Source organism: Gambusia affinis, linkage group LG02, assembly GCF_019740435.1.
Source record: "Gambusia affinis linkage group LG02, SWU_Gaff_1.0, whole genome shotgun sequence".
Taxonomy (NCBI): Eukaryota; Metazoa; Chordata; class Actinopteri; order Cyprinodontiformes; family Poeciliidae; genus Gambusia; species Gambusia affinis.
Window position 1 is genome coordinate 9,385,106 of NC_057869.1, and position 22,586 is coordinate 9,407,691.

At 36.0% G+C, this 22,586-nt stretch overlaps 1 protein-coding gene and 1 long non-coding RNA gene across 2 annotated transcripts; one reads left to right on the forward strand and one right to left on the reverse strand.

The window, feature by feature from the left end:
* The first annotated feature begins 682 nt into the window (after positions 1-682).
* LOC122844695 lies at positions 683-13,484 on the forward strand. The gene is made up of 2 exons (XR_006372923.1): positions 683-818; positions 13,234-13,484. It is a non-coding gene; the product is annotated as an uncharacterized LOC122844695 (long non-coding RNA).
* On the reverse strand, positions 10,742-22,207 carry LOC122844687 (synaptotagmin-4). The gene is made up of 5 exons (XM_044140392.1): positions 22,120-22,207; positions 16,666-17,669; positions 13,253-13,424; positions 11,492-11,658; positions 10,742-11,389 (listed from the first exon to the last, which is right to left on the reverse strand). Exons 1-5 carry the CDS (start codon positions 22,136-22,138, stop codon positions 11,240-11,242), a joined length of 1,512 nt encoding a protein of 503 aa, XP_043996327.1. The 5' UTR covers positions 22,139-22,207; the 3' UTR covers positions 10,742-11,239.
* Positions 22,208-22,586: the final 379 nt, after the last annotated feature.

Genomic DNA, 22,586 nt, shown 5'->3' on the forward strand with positions numbered 1-22,586 from the left:
ATATTAGTTTATTTTTATCCAGTGAAATAAGGATACTTTCTTCGTTCAAGTTACAGTTCTTATCCATTCCTAAATTGAAAAATAATAAAAAGAATGAAGAAATAAAGTAAACTTAGCAAATCAATCAAAAAGGCAATCTTAATAAATCCATAAAATTAAATCTGGTCAATAAACATAAACCCAAAACCTTGTTCTAAAGTAGAGAACATAAATCTTCTATTTTTTTTTCAAATAGCAACTAAGATCACACCATGGTAGCTGTTTTACAAACCAACTCAGAATTTGTAGTTACCACACGATTTGACAAGAACTCCTTTTTCTTATTTATTAAGCAACACTAACCATGTTTATGAGGGATCAGCACTAAGACTGGAGCATGTCTTTAACCAATCAAAGTGCTTGTTTGAAACTTCCCGTTGTTTTACAGTTTCCTTTTACTTACACGGCAACCAGCACACATGCTAAACACAAGACAGACCAACAGTGTTCCCATGATCACTGACCCAAATAAAAGGCAGCTTCTCATATTTTTCTTGACAGCTAAGCATGGGTAACCACAGTGTCACAGGTCAGACCTGGTAGGTATGCCCACCACATGGAATGCAATTTAAACAAATACTAAGAACACAGAACCTATGGTAACACATAATGTGTGCATTAGTTTTAAAAAGGTTGTTTTTTTTGTTTTGTTTTGTTTTTTTGGTTAAAAATTGGCAGTTGGGTAATAGGAGGAAACATAAAATCATAAAGGTAAAATTAAGCAGGAGCAGAAGGGGACAAGAGACAAATCTGCCACGATGTGCAGGCCACAACAACATGTAAGTGTTTAGTTCTGCTCTTTGGCTGTTTCCACAGTTCTCTGCAAATGCCGTCATCACATTAAAACGAGGAATGCAAGTAACAAGGAAGTTGTGTCATTAGCAAACAAGTTTGGAATAGATTAAAACCAATCAATTTTCTTAATCAAAACCATAAGATGAGGAGCGACAGTCGGTCTGCTGCAGGGAAACAAAGCTGAGAAGGTGACTTTTAGCTTATGAAACCCAAAAGGCATAGTTTGTATTTCAACAGGACTTGCTTTCTGACTCATATCTTTGAAGTTAGAAAGGAGAAAACTCCCAACCAACCTCAAATTCTCTTACACTAAAAAAGATTTCATGATAATGACCATCAGATTCTATTGTGAAATAATTGTGTGTTTTTAAATAGTTTTCTGTACTCATACTTTCTGTATTTGTTAATCATTTATATGGCGGTGAACATCAGCTTTGTCATCATAAACATTTTAAGCTTAATTAGAATCAGTTATCAGAGTGTATCAGTTCATATTAACGCTAGTTTTGTTGAGTTAATCTCATGAGATATATTTGGGAATACCACTATTTAAAATTAATCAAACTATGAAGTCGATTACACATCTTCAAAAAAGAAAGTAGGCTGGTAATAAACATTAATTATTACTAAAACAGTAAAAAAAAAAAATAGGCTGACTGGCTACTGCTTAATCTGAAATAATGTGTATTTAAAACAAAAAGTCCATTGAGTTAGTCTCCAGGTGGCTGCAAATGTCTGGATCTGTTTTTAAGGCTCACTCTTTGTTACAATGCTAATTAGCTTGGATTCAAATCAGGAAAATGTGTCCATTTTCAACTGCATTCCAAATATGTGCATGTAAGCACCACATGGCTTATAAAGCTTGTTTTATTGATTTAAAATTGTGCGTTGGTCACTAAACCAGGTATTAAAAATAGCAGTTTCTCATATCAGTGGTTGTTTGTGTCCCTGTTTTCACTCCAAATTAAATTTAGCACCACTAAAAGGTCTTGCTTTTGTCAAACAAACCAGAGAAAAATTACCCGATCAGCGAAACTGAGATAAAATTATCAAGTGTGGATTGCTGTTGTGTGAAGTTTCCAGCATAAACATAGTTTGTGATGAGAATGGGGAGTGCATGTGGTTAAAAATTTGTGTTTCTGTGTTCAACAGACCTGTATGTTATGGTATTCTGGTCCTGTGATGCTGCTCTTTGTTATGGTAATAGATACTGGCTAACTTGTTTAGCAGAGCAGTTCATTAGGATTAAAGCATCTTGAACTTTCTCACACACTGTTTGATACAACCACAAACTTTAGGGCGTTTTATTGGGATTTTATGTGATAAACCAAATCAAACTAGTGCAAAAATAATGAAGTGGAATAAATACTGCATTTGAAATAATATATTTACATACACTGAGTAAAAAGACACAGTGGCGTGTTTTTCTCACTAGTTAAATCTCACCAAACCTCTCTTGGTCAGAAATACCAAAATTATATCTGTTTCCTAAATGCCAGAAAACTTAGCAAGAACATTTTTTTGGAAAATTGTTGGCAACTTTTCTTGAATTCAAAAGAACATACAATGCACACCATTCTGAACCAACCCCAACTGTCAAATATGGTGGTGGCAGCATCATGCTCTGGGAATGCTTCTTTTCTTCAGGAAAGGGGGGCGATGGTCAGAGATGGTTGGAGCCAAATACAGGACAGTCTGGGAAGAAAACCTGATGTAGTCTGTAGAAGACCTGAGACTGGGACAGAGATTCAGCTTCCAGCAAAACAACGACCCTAAACATGAAGCCAGGGATAGAATGGAATGGATTAAAGCAAAATGTATTAGTGTTAGAATCGCCCAGTCAAACATAAAGATCTGAAAACTGCTTTTCAAAACGCTCTCCATCTAAAGTGATGTTGCAAAGAAGATGGGCACAAATTTTAGACACCAGATTTGCAAAGCTGGTAGAGAGAAACCCTAAAAGATTAGCAGCTGTAATTGGAGCAAAAGCAGTTTCCACGTAGTATTGAGTCAGGGGGCAGAATACTTTGGTTGAACTCCTGTATAATTTTCTTTCCAGTTCACAACTGTATACCATTTTGTGTTGATCTTTCACATTGAATTCCAATGTAATACATTTATGTTTGTGGTTGTAATGCGACAAAATGGAAAAGTCCAAGGGCTATGGATACTTTTGCAAGCCACCGCATGTAAAAACACTATGTGACCCAAAAAGCTATTGATGTGTGTCAACTGGAACATAACTTCCCAACACTGAAGCATAGTGATGGCAGCGTCATGCTGTTGGGTTTCTTTTACAGTGATGATAATCTCTAAACTGCATTGGAGGTTCATATTTCTGGATGATTGCAACCTTAAACATTCACCCATCCCCACTTTTTAAAAATAATGGAATGTTGTCCTGGAAATATGAAAAACCTTAAATGGTATAAAAATCTTTGCAAGGCATCCAGTTTTCTGTCTTTGAAATTCAGCCTCTGCGTGTTTTACATTAATTTGGAAGGCAGGAAACCTGTCACAGGTTTGAACAAATTAAAAACATATTGTGGTCAAACTTCATGAACCCTTTAGAGTTATGATTCTAATTTAAATTCAAAGTAATACCGGGGGACTCTACAACATAAAATATCTATTTCCTGCAAACTGGAACTGTTTTGTTCAAAGATTTCAAATCTAGAGGTTTTATTTTCTCCTCCCAAATCAACGCATAATGCTCCCATCCAACTTGAAATGTTTCCTTTAACATCATTGTCACATAATCATCTGACCTGTATTAAAGGTTTGGACCCGTTTGTTTTATTCTGTCCCCTGGCAGTCGAGCAGAGCTGAAGTGACGCAGAGTCAACAAGGTCTGCAGAGTCAGAGTGTTGTGTAAATATAAACAGCAGGCTGTTTGCCTTAATTCAGCAGTTTGGAAACAATATATTAATCAAACAAGCTGTAGACACAATATATTTGCTCCAACAAAGAGGAGTTAATAAATCTATTGCTGTAATTTGTATTTCCTTTAGGTTAAAAGTTTATTCTAAAATGTAATAATTGCACTTGAAAAAAAGGTTGATTAGGTTCTTTTAGGATTAAGAACAAACACAACATTTTGCATATATTTTTAAGGAAAAGCAATACATGGTTTTCATTTATGTCACAAATAAAACTTAAAAATTGTGGCTTGCATACTTTTGTATCATACTTTTATTGTGATACGCTTCAGTACAATTTGATGCAACTGATTGTTTTGAGAGGTGACCAAACATATAATTAAACATTTGTGATTAATAATAATAGATCAGAAAAAGTTGTCCACATGGTCATTCTCCTATAGACTGACTGTCAGTTTCCTCTGTAAAGTCAAATCTTTTGATGTTTTTATGGATTTCCAACAAACAAATAAATGGGAAAACAGCAGAGAAAAAAGGAGAGAGGAGAAAATAAGTCATATTCAAACAGCACTTTATAAGAGGAGTTCTAGTTCTGCATTACACTCCCCATTTTCACAACCAGCTAAAGAGAAACTTGCTGACAAATACTCAACTATTGTTTATTTTTAGGGAGGAGGGGCGCCACACAGCATTTGGGCTTAAGGCACCCAAATGAACCGGGTTTGTATGAGAGTACATTAAAAGGTTCAAAGGCTTGTGAATTGCTTAGAAAAACACTGATGTTCAACCCAAGAAAAAAAGTCTGAGAATATCTGCCCAAATAATATTTTCTAAAAACTTTGTAGTCACACTCTGGTGTGCCCTTATATTTCTTCTGTAAATCCGCACAATGTGGTCTTTTTCTATTGAAATGTGGTCTTCAAAGCATTTGATATTCTCTGGGGGGGAAACACCACTAATGGCACCCTTTCACATTGTTCTCAAAATTTCACAAGATTCTTTGAGGTTCGATAATGTGTTTCACGCTGATGGGCTTGTCAGAAAACACAATAGCTTTGGGTGAAAGAATCTCATGTGTTTTTGATTATGTGCTGCCTGGTCCATTGTTTACGCTGCGAGCAGAGAAACACACTGAGTCCAGCTGTTGTGGAATATTTCTGCAGCTGTAACCATGCACCATGCCGTCCCACAGGTTGCACAGCAGGGGTCATCCACGACTGATTTGTTGCCTTTTCCATCGTCCTATTCTACATTTAGAAGTCAAAATGTCGAAAGGTAATAAAATTATATTTTTAGATTTTTTTAAAGCTAAACTAAAATGATAGTAGCATTAAGTTTTAAGGAACATCCCCAAAGAACTGTCAATATGCTTTCATGTTTGGCATAAAGAAAACGGAAACTGGATGGTTTTGAATGCTAAAATTTAAAGAAGCTCAATTTATTGATACCTACCATTGGAGGCAGGCATCAACCCCGCAACCCTGCAAGGACAATCAGAAATAGATCATGGATGGATGAATTAAGAGTGAAGTTTAAGCATTTGTCTCCTATTTTGTATGCACAAATAGTGCTTATTCTTAGGCATATGCATAAACCATAAATTTAATGAAAGTTTATTTTTAAAAATAGAGAATGAGTTAGCACGTATTAGGTTGGCTTCAACTGCTCCTTGTTAATGATATGTGGATGTTCCTTAAGGCTCCCTAAAATCCCACACGAGTAAAAGTGGCAACATGTTTATATGTTACCTCCACCTGCCGGCCTAGGTCTCGGTCAACTTAGTTGCACTCTGTCCACTTTCATCAGGCTGACATTTGATCCAGCGCAGTTGAACCCGAGACCTCTGACCGGGCTGCAGTATCAAGGGCAACAGCAACCTGAGCCATTAAGACGGGAGGGTGAAAACTTGCCAGATGATGATGACAGAGCAACCATTTATCACAGTCACAGAAACATCTGATAATGGGAAGTAGGAAGACTGATTTTGCTTGTGGTTCTCTGAACCTCTTTAAGTCTGCTGTGGTCTACAGATGTGGAGTCTGACTGTGAAGTTAATCACTCACACACACTCAAACATCTCAACAAAACTTCACTAAAATACAATAGTAAAACCCCCTGCTACTGAAAGGCTTCTGCCTTTCAGTAGCAGGGGGCACAGTGATGCATATGTGCCTATGTCTTTTAATCAAAAGTGAACAAATGTAAATAATTACCGGTATTTGCTCACCTGGAAATGCCTATTAGCAGTTTCCTCTGTCTACAAACTTTTTCACAGAGACACATGCACACAGATGTACCTAATTTTGACTCAAGCTGATGCAATCTCTAACTTAAAGACAAAGTCATACATCTCAAGTATGGTCATATTGCATAAAGTAAAGTGTTATTTAAAACCTTATTTATTCCGGTAACTCATTTCACTAAGTGAAACACATTCTATGGAGTAATTAAACACAGGTACAAAGAAATGTGGGTTTAAAAAAGTGCTGTTTTTTTTACATAAATAAAGGCTTCTGTTTGTAAAAGCTACTTTTAATCTGACTAACAAGATTCAGATGCATAATCTGACTTTTTGAATATGACCTCAGTTTCGGTCCATAGATGCTATGTCTTTGATATCCACTAGATGTCAGCATTGAAATGCAGTATGAGTACACAATGATTCAAAGATTAATGTTAGTGTTGAAGAAAATATTTGCCTTTTCAGTTTGTAGGATAAAAGTAAATATTTATGGAAATAATATAGAAAGTATTTATGTGCATACAGAGTGGATAAGTGGATAAGCTCTCAGAGAAATAAATAAGCTTTATGGGCGACAGCCTCTTAACAGGTATATTTTGTCTGATCCTCCTTTGTGGAGAACCTCTGAGGATTCCTCTGTAAAGTCAGCAATCATTTTAACCCTATGATACAAAATGATATTTCAAACAATCAATATAGCTTCTAACACCTCTGCTTTTCTCACCATTTTCTCAACTAAAAAACATGTATCAATGTTGTTGCTGCTTCAGAGCAAATTGTTGACAGAGCACAGTGTGTCTGAATTAGAGATGAAATTAAACTGATATGCTCACTTTTAATTATTTTTGCTTTGCTAGACAGAAATGGCTGCATCTTATGCGAGGCAGAAACTATGGCTTTCCAAAGGTTTCCCCTTGAACTTTCTTACATGCTGCAACCAGAAATGTTCATGTTTTATTGGGCTTTTAGGTGGCAAGCCAAAACAAATTAGAAAATTTCTTATTTGTACTCAATTGTCTTTAATCTGTCATCCCTATAAAGAAAAAGTTAACAAATTGACTTTGCACATCTCTAAACTCTGCAAAGCTATCACAGCTGCTGTTGACCTGAACAGGCTGGGTGACATGGACAGCACTGATCAGAGAAGCAGCAAAAATGTCCACTCCAACTCTAATGGAGCTTCAGAGATCCAGTGGGAGAATATGATTACATGAAAACTTAATGGGGAAGCTTGGAAACTGCAGCTCAGAGGAGGAGCTGCACCATCAAAGGCCTGTTAGGTCCACTCAGACGTTTCGTACAGCTCACCGGCTGCCACATCAGGTAAAGGATTTCTCAGAAAGAGTGAAGACAACACTCCAGGTGTGTTTTTGATGAGGGGACAACATTGTAACATAATGTAAAGCTCATTAAGGTACTTTTTTCATAATACTGTTCCATTAAAGGAAGATGGATGCAGTTAAACTCATGGGGGGAGGGGGGTTAAGAAAACAGTTGGAGACTATCCACAATGTTTGATTTTATTTCTTTTCAAGTGTTGTTGGTTTTTTTTTTTAAATCTTTTACAACATTTCTAAAATGCCTGCGTTTCTCATTTTCCTTTTTGGTATTTGGGGCTAAAGTCTGACGAAAATCCTATGATCCTATGCTAACATGTTTGCCACCCCAAATTGGGTCCTGGCCCCTAACTTTGAGAACAACTGGTTTAAATAAAGGAGAGCTGTAAACAAATAGATTTTACAGTTGTCAGATGATTATTTTTGTTGGACTATCCCATAAAGCCTCAGAAAAAGGCTTTATGGGATAGCCTAGAGCCTAGGGATAGATTAGAGAAAAGCTCTTGACCTCAAAGGTTAATGCTTTAATTGCTTTAATGAGTTCATTTTAAAGTAAACCTTGTTATTTTTCCTAAGAGCAAAGCAAATCAGAAGGCTTCCTGTCTAAACATAAACTCACAGCAATTAAAAATGTGTTTTAACATCAAGAAGTTCACAGTGTCAGCCAAAAGATACCGAGTTCAAAATGTCAGACTAAGACAACTTGAGTAAATACAAGCTTAAAAAAAAAAAAAAAAGCTAAAGAAAAAATTTGACATTCAGGTCAAATAAGGCCAAAATTGAATGTGTGATGGATACACACACATACCATTTTTACTGCAAACCAGCCAACTGCAGTATCATAATTCAATTGGAAACCTGTATCTAAGTAAATATGGAGGACAAAAATGCTAGTTGCTAATGTGACAAAATGTAAATAAAATCAAATGTAAATAAAATCAAATGGCCAAGTTTTATTTTGGTTTGGACAAACTTCCGAACACATTTTTATGTCTTGTCTTTTTCTCATGGTCAAGTTGACACAAAAACACACACAAAAAATATTTAAGACTGTTGGGAGAAGTCTGACATGCAATTTTGTGCATTACTACAGAGAACAACATGTCCCCCCTTTCTTGAATAGAAAAACCCTGCTGTCTCTTCAGATGAAAGCACGTATCCACTGACAGTCAGAAAAAGAAATGAAACAAAGGAGTGAGTCACTACCATATATGCCCTGCAGTATAGAGTAGAAGATGTTATTAAAGCTGTGAAACTGCAGATAATTTTTGATCAATGATCAAAAATAGTGATAGATTTCCCATCCTTGGCACAATCTTCCACCAAATTATGATTTTTTCCTACCATGTTGTGCATTTTGAAATACCAATAAATACTTGGAGTTCAGTTAGATGATAAACAAGTTGTGGATCAATACAGCTAATGTGGATGATGTGGTGGCCTGAGATACAGACTGCTCTTGTGATTTGAACCTGACATAGCTGGATGTTGGATGTTGTTTATTTTCTTGAGTCCAACAGAGTAAATGTAGGGTTTTTTCTAAATTTCCTATAGTTTTTCTTTCTTTTTTTTTTCTATCTCAAGACAGAACTTCTGAGGGACAGAATAACGTTTTCATTTTGGATTTATGATATTTGGGGCTTTCATTTAGGCACACAAAACAACCGTTAAAGGATGTGCAACATTACATTTTTAATAAGAAAACTTTCTTGTTCTTTTCTTTGATGTTTTCAGTGAGAAACTTTAATGTTTATCCTCAGAGAAAATTATGGAGTGATCTGAAATGATTGTAGCAGCAGCCCCACTGCAGGGCCACACAGACAAAAGACTGCAGAGGCATCAGCAACATCTCATTTAGTTTGTCTCCCACAGAAGAGTGGGAACATCTGAGGAGTCAAAACAGAGAGGAATGCTAGTATCAAATGCTTTACAGCCTTATGCCAAGACCACAGCAATTTTATGTAATGACCCATGGATAGGGAGGCTCTCATTAGCGAGAACATGTTTAATATAACTAAATATGGTTTCGTCAGTTATTAAATTAAATTGCACCACTAATGTTGGCAGCCTGGAGTAGCTCTGTTAAGGAAGTTCTGATTACTTACTTTTGCAGACTTCATCTCTTAGTCTTTTTTTTTTTTTGGTTGAAGCATTGAATGTTTCCTCTGGTTTTGGATGTTGTGCAGCTAGAAAGTTTTTTCTCTTGTTTTTGTGCTTTTAGACAGTTTTTAAAATGTGTACCCGTGGCAATAATGCATTGTTTTTACAACAAAGAACAGCTGATTCTTTGTTGGGAATAAGCATCCCAAATGTCAGAGGCTTATTCAGATTTGTTGCAATACTGAGTGCTACCAAAGATCCTTTCTCCTCACAGCATCACCATAAACAGCTAATTTTTAAATCTTCTTGGATGATATGAGTTATGACAAAATTTTATTTGCCTTTGGGATAAATGAAGTAATATATTTGAATATGGAGATTTGAAGACACAAATACAAGGATGTAATGTAACAGGGCACGTACATCATGGATGTGCAGCACACAAATCTGCAGCAACTGTATGACACTGTCATGTAAATATGAACTTTCTAAGACATGTTTCTAACTCCTTCTTAAATCTCTGGCAGGAATAGTGAAGGCAGTTCTGAAGGCAGTAAAGGGTCCAACCTAGTATTAATGAGGTGTACCTAATAAAGTGGACAATGACTTTGAAATTAGTAACTACTTTTGCTTTCTTGCAATTTATAGTTATTTAATTTCAACTTGTCAAAATAATATGTTACATAGTGTAAATCCAAATTATTTCCTAAGTTTTTCATCAGCTGTCATTTGTCAAGTGATTTCAATAAAAAGAACAGAGCATCATCTCTATTCCAAATGGATAGAGAGGTGGTTCTACTGACACCTGTTGGCCCACTGCAGTAATGACATAAAAAAATATGCTCTTTCTCAAGATTTTAAAAAAAATCTTTGCAATAAGCAATCTGGGACCAACGTGACTTTTCTGTTTGAGGAAATTTACTATTTTATGTCTGCTGTAATTTTTTTTTTGCTGTCCATATTTAAGAAACAAATCCAATCAATGTCAGACATTTTGGCTTTCAGTGAACCTTTTCTTTAACGTAAAATATTTAACCTGTAGACACTTGTAGAGTAGAGATCTCCATGTGCTGTGTAATAATGTATCTTTAATTATTCCCATTATCAAAATCTTTTAGGACCCTAAAAGTACAAGGTTTCTTGCAATTCCATTAAAAAATAATCAAAATGTGGATGATTCCTCCAGTTTATGGAGAATAAAAATTTCCTAAATGCTGAGTACATGCACACACCTTCTGAGATGACATAGTGGTAGTTTGTTATTCCTTCTCATATGCAGTGTCCTCTGACAGATTAAAATCATTGTGCAGAATAGTAGTCTGTACAGAAATCCTCCTGACCAACATGTTGTAGAAGTAGAATTTTATTTATTTATTTATTTATTTTCCCCAGGTAAAGAATAAAATGATGAAGAATTAGCAGGCATCCCAACCACAACAATTAAATTTTAACAGCTCTGTACAGAATGACAGATATAAGAGTGTGAAAGAGGGGCATTGGTACAGTTGCAGATGAAAGAAAAAAGTCACACACTGTCAAAGATGTAAAATACACACATGCATGTTAGCCTTTTTGTCCAAGCTTTGAAATGTGTAGTTTCTTGGCATAAAATAAACAGTTCTACCACGTTAGTATAAGTTTCACAGTTTCACAGTACATCCAGGTTGTTACAATGCTACAGTATTAAGGAATCACAGTGAAGTAATGTGAGGGGGTGGGATGACTGCTATACTTGACAAACTTGTTACACATCATTCCTACCACCTGAGTGTGATCAGCGTTTCACCTTCTATAGTCCAAAAGATAAATGTGATCCTATTCCACCTACATTTTACATATAGTTAGTTCTACACTACATCTGACTGGATGGCGTGCCAGCGGGTGGTTTCTGTTTGTCCTGGACCACAGATTTCCCTCCAGTGCTCCTGTCCTACATCTGAAGCATTGCCGCCAATCAGTACGCGCCCCAGAATACTGTTCTTAGTGTAGAGTCGGCCCTGTAACAATGAATCCGGATTCAGTTACTGGATGGAGTATCACAGCTTTCATCGATAAAGTGTAATTTTAAAGCACACGTTTCATTTGTCTAAAACTCAAACCTGCATCACGATGAATTCGAGTGCCAGTGGCAGCTGGGTGATGTCACCAGGTGGAAGGTCGAACAGGAAGGGAGCATTCCAGGTGGGGTTTGGTCCACTGGCCACTTTGGTCTCCTTCGTGTCAATTATTTTACCATCCTGATGTAAGTTGATGACCACATAGTGATCTGTTAAAAGAAAAAAAAAAAGGCAATGTTTTTGCTTGCTAGTGACACACACCTCTTTAATTTGACCTTTGAGTTAAATTTTATTTTCACCTGCCAGTTTGAGGTGACTAGCTAGATTATATGATCTAGCTAAAAACTAGTTCCTCCAAATGGAAATCAAAATTGGGTATATTTCCTCCTCAGTGCACTTGTCACAAAAAATTGCTTCTGATTGGCTCATCATTTCCATGTGACGACTTAGAGTACATTTGATCTTTTATTCAGTTGCACATGGCAGTGCCTGATACAAAGTTTATTAGTTTTTCAACAGTCTAATGGGTCTTAAATTATTTTTACTTGAATTATTTTATGTGCTTATAGTTTCAGATGTACTTTTTCTGAGTTGATTTAAGAAAATTGTTAATTTTTTATTAGCCTTGCATTGCTCATATACTATAAAACAAAAGAGTGCATCTTCTTTGGGCGGACAAACTGTTTTAATATTGTTTTCAATGTTAGAACTTATTTAAAAAGATAAATTAGATTGCATTGTTTCTATCTATAGTTTTCTTCTACAGTAATCAAATGCAATTATTTATCTTATTATTTGCAGCGAATGTTTATTTACAGAAATCTTCCGTTGCTACACTCCCATAATCTAAACAAACTTGTTTATTTTCCTGTAGTTCCTGCTTTTCCATATCTCCAACATGACCTGTAATATATAATCACTGTTGATAATCCATTTAAGAAACCTGATTAAATTTACTGTAATAGAAAAACACTATGTCTCTAGTACATATGTTTTGAAAAAAAATTTCTTTGTACATATTTTTCTGCTTCCTCCAATCCTAACCAGCAGAAAATCAGATGCAGCAAGATATGGCATAGACAGGAGGGGAAATGACTTCTGGGCTGATCAGTTTCTGATTTAATTATGCCACAACGCCAAACAAGGAACTGGTCTGCCTGTCTGCAGCTGGACTAAGCAGGAGACTGACACACATTCTGACAAATTTTATTGTTAATATTAGCCTTACCAATTAAGGGAATGAACCCAACTTCAAACTAATAGCGGACTAAAGGGATGCAGGCCGATTTAGCTCTAAAGTGAATGTTCCTTGCCGATAACTTGAAACTGACAAAGAAACATTAGTGGGAGAAAAGATTATGTTGAAGCCTTCCAACCTCACAAACTTGAAGCTCATTATCAAAGCTAAATCAGTAAAATACAATGTTTCAGATTTATACTGCAGTATTTTATCTTTTGAAAGACCTTTGTCACATTTTTTATGCGAAACAAATTTTTTGGGTGAATGAAAATAATTTTAAATCCAGATTTGTCAAGAGCTTGAATAATTATGAGTTATTATGAGTTATCAATAGACTTAAAAGGTCTATCAATTATGTTTTCAATGGACTTTGTGGAGGCCATTAGATATTATACAAAAAGGTCAGATCTGGTATGTTCATTAAACTAAGCAAGTCAAAAATTGTTTGATTTTATTTCTCTCATTAATCTTCCCTACAAAGTAACTAAGCATTTGGATATTTACCCAGTTAAAGTGTAAATAACTTATGCATTTTCTTGTTTAGATGTGAATTGGATCTTCACCTGGAGTTCCTGGGATTCGTGTCAACTTGATCAAATTTTCAGCTTTTCGAACCATCACTTTGATTCGCTGAGCCAGGGTCTGGTACTGCAGCAAGATCAACAGGTGGCCCAAAGTCCGTGGCACGCAGACTGAGCTTTTCCTGCATCCCAGAGTCTCCTGAGAATTGAAACTCTGAGGACAAGTAATAGGGAAGATCAAGTTAAAAAAATAAAAATGTCATGACTCTCCTGGGAGGAAGAACTTTTTTTTTTCTCCACAGATGTGCAATTTATATTCTTTGACAACAGAAAATATATAAACGACAAGCAATATCTGATTCAAGTCATAAATAATAAAATCTTCCCATTCTTAGCATATCTACATTCAGTTGTGAGCCACTTAAAGCTAACAGCCATTATTTTTTCATTGTTCTTGTTTTCATTTGACTACCTATCAAAAATAATAGATGTTTATGTTCTTAGTCACTTTAGATAAAAACAACAACTGATGTGTGCTTCTCAGTATAATTTCCATCTGATTTTATGTCAACTCTGATCAGCTTGAACTGTGAAAGGTCCAGTGAGTCACTTTCTGCTGTCAGATGAATGAGCTTATGCCCAACAGGGACTGCTTGTCTGCTTGGCGATTTTATTCAACAAGTGTTTTTCAGCTCACTGCTGCTGTCACTATCATTTCATCTCAGATAATTTCACTCCAATGAACAACAACTTTATGAGTAACAGTTCTAACTCAGCATGGGCATGCTTACTTTTCACTGTGAATGTAAATTCACTTAGTGTGTTGATCTCAACAGTTACAGCATTTACATAGCTGTCACTGAAATAGTGGAGCAATGGCTAAAAAATAAGTGCAGGCAATATTATGCAAACACTCTACTGCTGAAGATCCACTCACCTTAGCATGTGGAATGCTTGAAAATGAATTTGACTGCATATCCTACTTTTAGATAAATAAATGGTTATCTGCATTCTTGGAGGCAGTCAGAGCATTGAAATTTAATTTCCAGAGTGTAAGTTAAATATGCAAAAAATAAATAAAAAGCAAAGTTTCAAAAGTAACTTTTACATTCATATTATGCAAAGCATTGTGATTATCTAGCATATAAAATTTTAATAATCTGTCATCTGTGTTGAAAGCTAACTGTGGTTTTGCTAAAACTGTGACTCTATATGTGGACAGTACAACTCCCTGTATGTAAGCGGGTGTTTTTTTTTTTTTTAGATAAATAACTGATTGTTTAATTTTCAAAAAATGCAAATTTTTTTCTCTGCTGACTGAGATAAACATGACATTTGCAGCAAACCATCACAGGAAATTAACAATTATTGATTGGCCTCTTCTCAAAATGCCTGTAATCTCAAAACCTTTTATTCCAACAAAATGTCAAAACAAGAAATGGTAGATGAATTATTGCCAGCAACCTCACCGGTTACATTACAATGATTACAAAAGTGATGTAGTAGTTCATATTCAGAATGGGCAGACATCAAAGCTGGAGCCACAGAGCCTTGACCAAATTACACATCACTCTTTCTCTATTTTCCAGGAGGCAAAGTAACCTTTCTTTTTCTATAGCCAGCCCACATGCACCTGTTTACATTCAGCAGCTGCTCTTACCGAGACTGTGGAAGATGATGCTGTGGAATGGAATCAATAATCTATAACGGGGAAGGGGACAGGAAATGGACTTTCCAAAAAAGAACAGTGGTGCTCGTGAGTGAATACAGTCCATTGAAGCCTCAGGCTCACCCCCCACCAAAAGGCTGTTATTAATGCCTTTTGGCAGCGTTGCAACTGAGTCACAGAGAGCACTGCGTGGGCGCTCATCCAATTTGTTTCACTCGGCCTGTTTGTTCTGCAGTCACTATCAACAAAATCCCCATGACTAACATCTATGGAAAACTGGCTAATGGCCTAGCTGATTAGATGCTGGATGTGACCTTAGATTAAATATGTTATATTACAGGGTGCGAGAAAACTTTTCCTATCCATTAAAGCAGCTGAGAAGACTTTGCAAAGACCTTGGGAAGATTTTATTTTATTTTTTTCAATTAATCCATGATGCCTTCACTGGTACACAAAGTAAACAAAAGCAAGAATCAAACAAAAACCACAGCAACTCACAAATATTTTTCATACATCTGTTCAAATTATAGCTTTTTATTGTATAAAAAATATGGCAATGAAAAATCATTTTATAAATCATTTTGTTACACTATTTATAATAATGTGATATTTAAATTGTGTAATTTAGTTGAAAAGAAATATGTTAGATATGTTTTTTAAAACTGCGTCTAATTTCATTTCAGCATTCAGTCTATTTTTGTGAGGGCATCAGAATCTTTTTGTTGATTTGTCAGAAAATTAACAGGATTGTCCTCCAAAGTTGTTTTTCCCACTGGGAAAGTGGGAGCAACTCTGACTATCCCAGTTACGACTTGTAAGGTGGATTTTGTGTTTCAATATGGCCACTCCATGCATCAACAGTAGGAAGATGTAGTGAAAACGTGTTTATGTTACAAAACACACACATGCGTCTATGACTCTAAACTGAACAAATTAAAAGTGGTGTCTGTTTAAGGAAAGTAAAACTTAAAATTTTGTTTGTAAGAGCTACTGCAAACTATATTTATGGGTCTCTCCATGTTGAAATTCTGATTTCTGAAGAAAGCTGTTACTTCAGATCTGACATCAAACCCAGCTCCATGTTCCCACTTCCCAAGCAACTTGATGCAGCATATTTTCCTTTCACTTCTCAATAATAAACAAGTTCAATCAGAAAAAAACAGTAAAATATATTGATGTTTGCAATCATACAGTTCAGGAGATATAAAAAACGTTTTCAAAGTGTTCTGTTGCTCTGAGTAACAGAATCAATATATAAGCAAAGTACTTTTTTATTTTTTCACTTTTGTGAGAGAAAACGACTTTTTTGTAACAGTATAGGACTCAGAAACATTACAGCAAAAACACAAAATCTTAGTATTTTTGTGTAGTTTCTAGTGCAAATATCTTAAATCACTTAAAATAAGACAATATTAACTTATAAGTATCTTTTCAAAAAGAAATAGGATCTTGTTTAGACATCAATATTTATGAAAAAGTACTGAAATAATCTGTCTGTGGAATATGACATCTTTCCCATGTTACAAGTGAAATAATCTGCTAGTGGAAAAGTACAGTTATTTTCATTAATATTAAGAAATTACTGACTTAAAACAAGCTAATTTCTTGCTGAGAAGTTATTTGAAAGTTAATTTTGTCTCATGTCAAGTGTTGTAAGAGTTCCACCAGAAACTAGACCAAAAATACTAGGATTTTGTGTTTTTGCAGTATGTAGGAAACTTGTAATTTTGATATCTGTCTCTAACACACGTTTAGGACAGTTTTTTAAAGCTATTTTTCTATGTACCTTTTTCAGCTTGATTTTGCTTGGGACGAGCTGCTTGGAGTAGGTAGTCTTGGAGTCAGGCTCCCACTCAATCTCTTCACAGGGTAACTCCACTTCCCCCAGAGCGGCCTCTCTCAGCCCAGAGAAGTCCCTGCTGTAGACAGCCAGCCTCAGGGTACAGGTGCAGAGCTCCTCCACAGAGCCCACCTGCAGCACAAAGGTCTGGCTGACGAGGTCTGGGCAAAGGCTGCGCCGGCGTGGGGCTGTCTGATGGAGAGAGGGATGTAGTGGAGCGAGGCTGGCGCGAACAAATACCCCACTGCGTCTTCTAGTGTCCCCAGAAAGACCCAGGATGTTGACCACCAAGGTGCCAGAGCTGGAGCTAAAGAGCAGGGAAAAGTGCAGAAGAGGAGCTGGTTTGGGTGAGGCAGAGATGGAGTTGGAGCCATACTGAGGGTGACATGGCTCCCCCTGCTGGCTGTTAACGCTGGGAGCACCTGCTGTAAGCCGACTGCTCTCGCTGAGAGCAAAACTTTCTCCACTAACAGTTCTGCGTCTGCCTATCACCCGGCAGGATTTGGATACAAAGCTGAGTTTGGTGAGGGAGGGCAAGGAAGCCCTGCCATGACTAGCAGCTTTACTGGGAGAGCAGGGTAGAGCAGAAGTACTAAGGCGCCGCATTGGGAAAGTAGCACTGGAAGACTGCGCCAGCTCAGCTGCTCTGGAAGGGTTGTTTTTGAATGGGAGAGTGCTGAGGTCATCTTCAGATGGAGAAGGGCTACTTTTAGAAGAAGGGCACTCCAACACATTACCATCCAGCTCTTCGTACTGCTGTTTCACAGGCTGAGTACACGGAGAGTGACTTAATGTCACAGTCACACTCTCAGTGGGTTGAGGGGACAGAAAAGCTGCTTCTTTGTCTTCAGAGGAAAGGCTTTTCTGTTTGCGACAGCAAAGGATGCAGCCAAGAACCAGACAGTAGCAGAACACAGCCAGACCCACAGCCAGCACAACCTGCAGGTGGACTAGAAAACAAAAAGTCACAAATAGGCATGATAAAGGAGGCTAAATATTTATTTGGTTTAACAAGTTAAAAGTATTACAGTATTATTTGGCACCAATTAATAAATAAACATAACACTTATATTAGAAAAATTGTGGTTCCTAATGAAACAGACGTGAGAATGCAAATCTGCAGAATGATTGCTGAAGAATATGCAAGAAAAAGCAGAACAAAGCATAAGAAGTAGAGAAAAAGTAGAAGCTACATTTTGATATATGAATTAGCACAATTTAGTAGAAGTAGTTAAACGCAGTATAACGCACAAACATTGAATAATAAGAAGAAAGAGAAAAAGGAACTTAAAAAGTGAGAATGCATTCATGCACTCTCACTGATAGTGTGACCTAATTTATGTCACAGAAAATCCAGCATGATAAAACACTAACTGTTGTTTGTACGATTGAGGCTGCAGGAAAGGAAACACAAGCATTAGGATGGGCATAGACTAACAAATGAAATTGTCTCCAAATGAAGATGAACTCATTGTAAGAGGATCTTGCTGAAAACCATTATCTTGTTTCATCTGCAATCTGTGTGCTTGATGAAATCAAAGAGGAAATGTTGAAATAATTAAAATGATATAGTTGACCACTCTACAAGACATCTGCGCTTGTTTTTTGTTTTGATTTATTGATTTTTTGTAGTTTCAGTTTACATTTTCAAAATCATGGTTGAGTCATCCATGAGGTGTCAAATTAAAAACCGTTTAAAAACTAAGAATAAAGACCAATATAGCATTGATGTGTTTTGCATCACAATCCCTGAATTTATTTTACGCATTTTCACAGTCATCTCTATTAGCATGTAATTGTAAATTTCTGTTTTAGACTGAAAAGAGTTTGGAGCCACATAAGCTGCTGCGGTTATTTAACGTCACACAGCGGGGGTGTATGACTCATCCTCCATAATTGGATTTTTGTGAGAATCACATCAGCCAGCGACCATGCCGAGATCAACAAATACTAAAATGTTTTCTCTGTCAACAGTAAAGTTAAGAAACCTCTCCATGAGGACAAAAAGATTAGCTGTAAGCTGTTGTAACCTGAAGTGTGTTCCTACTATAAAAAGATCATCGCATCAGACCGTAAAAGCTCTTGAGAATGAAATCAATCAACATCCATAAAGATGAGATCACTATTCAACAAGAGAGCGTTAACTCTCCCAGCACAGCCCCAACAGCCCCATCAGAGAGAGTAACTGGAAGCTCCTCTCCATTAAGAGATGAATCTACTGAGAAGCAATGAATCACACTAATAAAACATAGTTTGAATCTAAATTAGCTGTTAGAATGATAATAAAATAATACAATTGGTGTACAAATTTGAAATCGTTTTATTTAGGAAGACTTGAAACATACCCTTGAGAAACTAAACTATCTAAAGCTTTATGTGAATTTAAGCACGTTACTTTAAAAAATAATTAAACTGATTTTACATTTAGTTTATATTTAAAAAAAAAGTAAATAGAATATTCAGCATCTCAGTTTGTTTTGTTGATTTTATTATAAATGATTAAGTAACTGGATAAAATTAAACCTGAAAAAATTCTTCTGAAGGCTCTTAGTTTTTAGTGGTGCATCTAGAGTGCTCAAAGTACATTTTAGTACAAATACAAGTACACCTGTTTGTTTGATTTTTGGTGTCTTGCTTCACATGTTGTTCTTCAGTGGTAAGCAGAAAAACATATAGTCAAAACACAAAGGTTTCTAGATTATCTGACAACAAAAAATATGTAGGAGTTTATGAAGAGAACCAGGATTTTCCTCCTCTCATGACTTGTAAACCAGCTGCATCATCTGCATACAAAGCCAGGAATGACCATAAAGCATAAATGCTCATGATGTCTCCAGTTTAACCAGTTAACAACAAATAAAATGCTTTCATTTGAATGATCAGAAAATGTATAAAATTAAGACTGAGATACAGGTATGTGACAAATGCAACATTTAAAAGGTAGCATCCCATTCAGCATCCCATGTACAAGTGATAAAATTGACTCCTCCAATATTTTTATGCACTTTATAGAGTATTTTATATGTTCTACATTAGATTTACATGGCATGGTAAGAGTATGACTCCAGTTGATGTGACAACAGCGAAATGTGGTTCTCATGAAAACAAATTAAGAATTTCCAAAAAGGAAAACAGGCTAAGAATTTGTGGGCTAACATCTATATCACCATTTGTTCAGCCTCGACATCCATATCAAAATCCACAAATTCTTGCGAATTCTGAGTCATATTCTGCCTGAAGCGTAAAAGGCTGAACTCCTGTCTGACCGTTGTTCTGCTCTTAGGATTACTCCTCAAGGAAACTATTTATCAGGATAAGAATAAGTCAGAACGCATGCCTGATTCTATCATGGAGGGCTCATCCAGTATGAAAGTCCAAATAGATCCCCCTGAAAGATTTCAAGACAATACTAGTTGTTTATTACAATTCTTGGAGTTTAGTAACAATCTTTGCAAATACCATTGACACGAGGTGGCTCAGATGCTCACTACAGTTGTACTGCTTTATAAATTATAATTAAAAGCATCATATTTTTGTTCAGTTCTGTTGTGGAAATGGTTGTTTTTTTGTTGTAATTGTACAGGTTTTGAAAATAAAATGCATCATTGGCCTGTTCTTTTACATTCTTGTACAACCAGATCATTATTTCTTAAGCAGTTTCAACCATACAAACACAGAGTCATCATTACTGATGAGGTTTGTGCACAAAGAATTTGATTTCACACACTCAGAATACAGATATAGAGTCTGCAATAAAAATGAATTTTGTAATAAAAGAAAAGTACTTGTTTTTAATATTTTTAAGAAATATTGAAGCTAATATTCACTTTACTGCAAAATGTATTTTTTGTAAATTTTGTGCTATATATACTTTTAGTCTACAGCTACTATATTCAATATTATATTGATAATTGCCTGTAGATGGGTGGCAGTGCGGCACACACCCTAATCACCATTAAATGTACCGTATCATGCCAAACAGTTTTTTCAGTCCGATCCCTGGAGAGAGTTTTGAACTTAATTCCCTGTGATCAAGACCAAAGACTTTAATCTTGAGTTTATCTTTGTGCCTTGTAAGTGCTGAGATCTTTTCAGTTACATGTTGTTCTACTTTGAAGTTCTAAATTAAAGTATAAGGGTAGTTGTCGGTCTTGAGTTTAACAAATAAAATGCTTATATTATAAATTCAAGACCTGCTTATAAGTGAAGTGTGCATTAAGTGTGTGCAGGCTGGTGTGAATATTTCCACCAAAACATAATCGGTGAATGTGAAGTGAACATCATAGAAGCAGATAATGTTTGTGCTAATATTGTTGGTAATTCGGTGAAAATAAAATGTGTTTCATATGTTTAATAACCAGTGATTGTGGTATGATCACATGGTTTCTGGTGAAAGATGATTTCCCATAATACCTTAAAAGGTTAGTCATTTACTCCTATCTATAATGTGCAGCAACAAATGTGATGATGATGTATGTGTGTATATATCAGATATAAACCATGTGATCAGAGGGAGGAATCAGCAGCAGATCTGAGCAATTAGGTAGCTGCTTTATTATAAAAATCTTTACATTCTTAACAGATGTTCTTCATATTCATTCCACATTAATACCTTGGTATGTGATTAGTTTAATAACTCCTTGTTAAATTTTAAATAAACAAGAAAATACAACAGCTGATCACTTTGTTTGCAGATGTTGATATAGCAAGGCTAATATTTCCCCTCTTGTCCTTATTTGCAGAGACTCCAGTTAAAAGGTTTCCATTGCGTGAACAAAATTTGCCAGTTCAGATTCTCTTGGGAGAATGGCCGGCTGATGTTACATCTATTGAAAAGACCAACCTGACTTTCTACAACTTTAATGACACTGGGGAGGTACATCTGAATAAAACTGAGAAACTTAAACCGTTCAAGAACTATTCTATCAGTGAAATTAATTTGGAAACATATCATCCTTCACAAGATCCTAAACACATGAAGATCCAGTGGAATGGTTGCTCCGGCAATGTGAGGATCACAAAAGTTAATCTTTGGGAGAATGGGAGAATTTTGTCAATTTTGTGCTCTAAATCAGTGATGTACAAAAACAAACTGCTATCAGGGCCAGTCAATGAACATTACAGTAATTTCTAATCTGAGCAGTGCCAATTCAATCAGTATGGATACAGGCATTTACTTTAAGAGATTAATTAAGAAGTTGCAATAGCTATTATGTTAACGAAATAACATAGTTATTAATTATATTTATTTACCCACTGAAGTTTATTTTTCCATCCATCCATGCATGGATGGATGGAAAAATAAACTTGATTATATAGTTGGAATAGTCTCCTTTCTATGCTTTAGAATCCGATATTAAGTAACACGTGATAAAGTCTTACATGGAAAACATATCTTACCTCCCAGAGAATACGACATTTTCAGCGTCTGAGGAAAGCTGGGTCAGAGTCAGCGGAGCATCCCGAGTGCGCAGCGATCTGAAAGCGATCTGACAACCATCCAGTAGCTGCTTCATCTTCTGAGGGAACCTGCGTCGGAAGGATGCGAAGAAGCCCCACCTTCTTTCATTTTAACCTCACAACTCTTCTACAAAATCCTGTCGGGAACGCGCATCGCTTCCTCGGAAAAACGATTCAGGTCAATGTTCAGTTTAAGTGACATTTGCTGTTAAAAACAACAACAACACTCTATGTTAAGTAAATAAGTAAACCTGGTCTTGTGTGGTGTTCTGCATTTATTTTTTAAATTGCATTTATGTTCAACATAGTTCTTCTTCGTATCGTACTTCTCTTTTCTCCTTTCCAAAGAAAAAAAAAATACTTGTAAAACCATTGGATATAGAATAACCAATCATCTTGAAATTTAG

Coding starts and splice junctions, on each gene's coding strand:
- LOC122844687 (XM_044140392.1), bottom strand. Junction 13,425..16,665: donor GCAAAATCAAGCTGAAAAAG/GTACATAGAAAA, acceptor ACTTGTCCTCAG/AGTTTCAATTCTCAGGAGAC. Junction 11,390..11,491: donor TCGAATTCATCGTGATGCAG/GTTTGAGTTTTA, acceptor TCATTGTTACAG/GGCCGACTCTACACTAAGAA.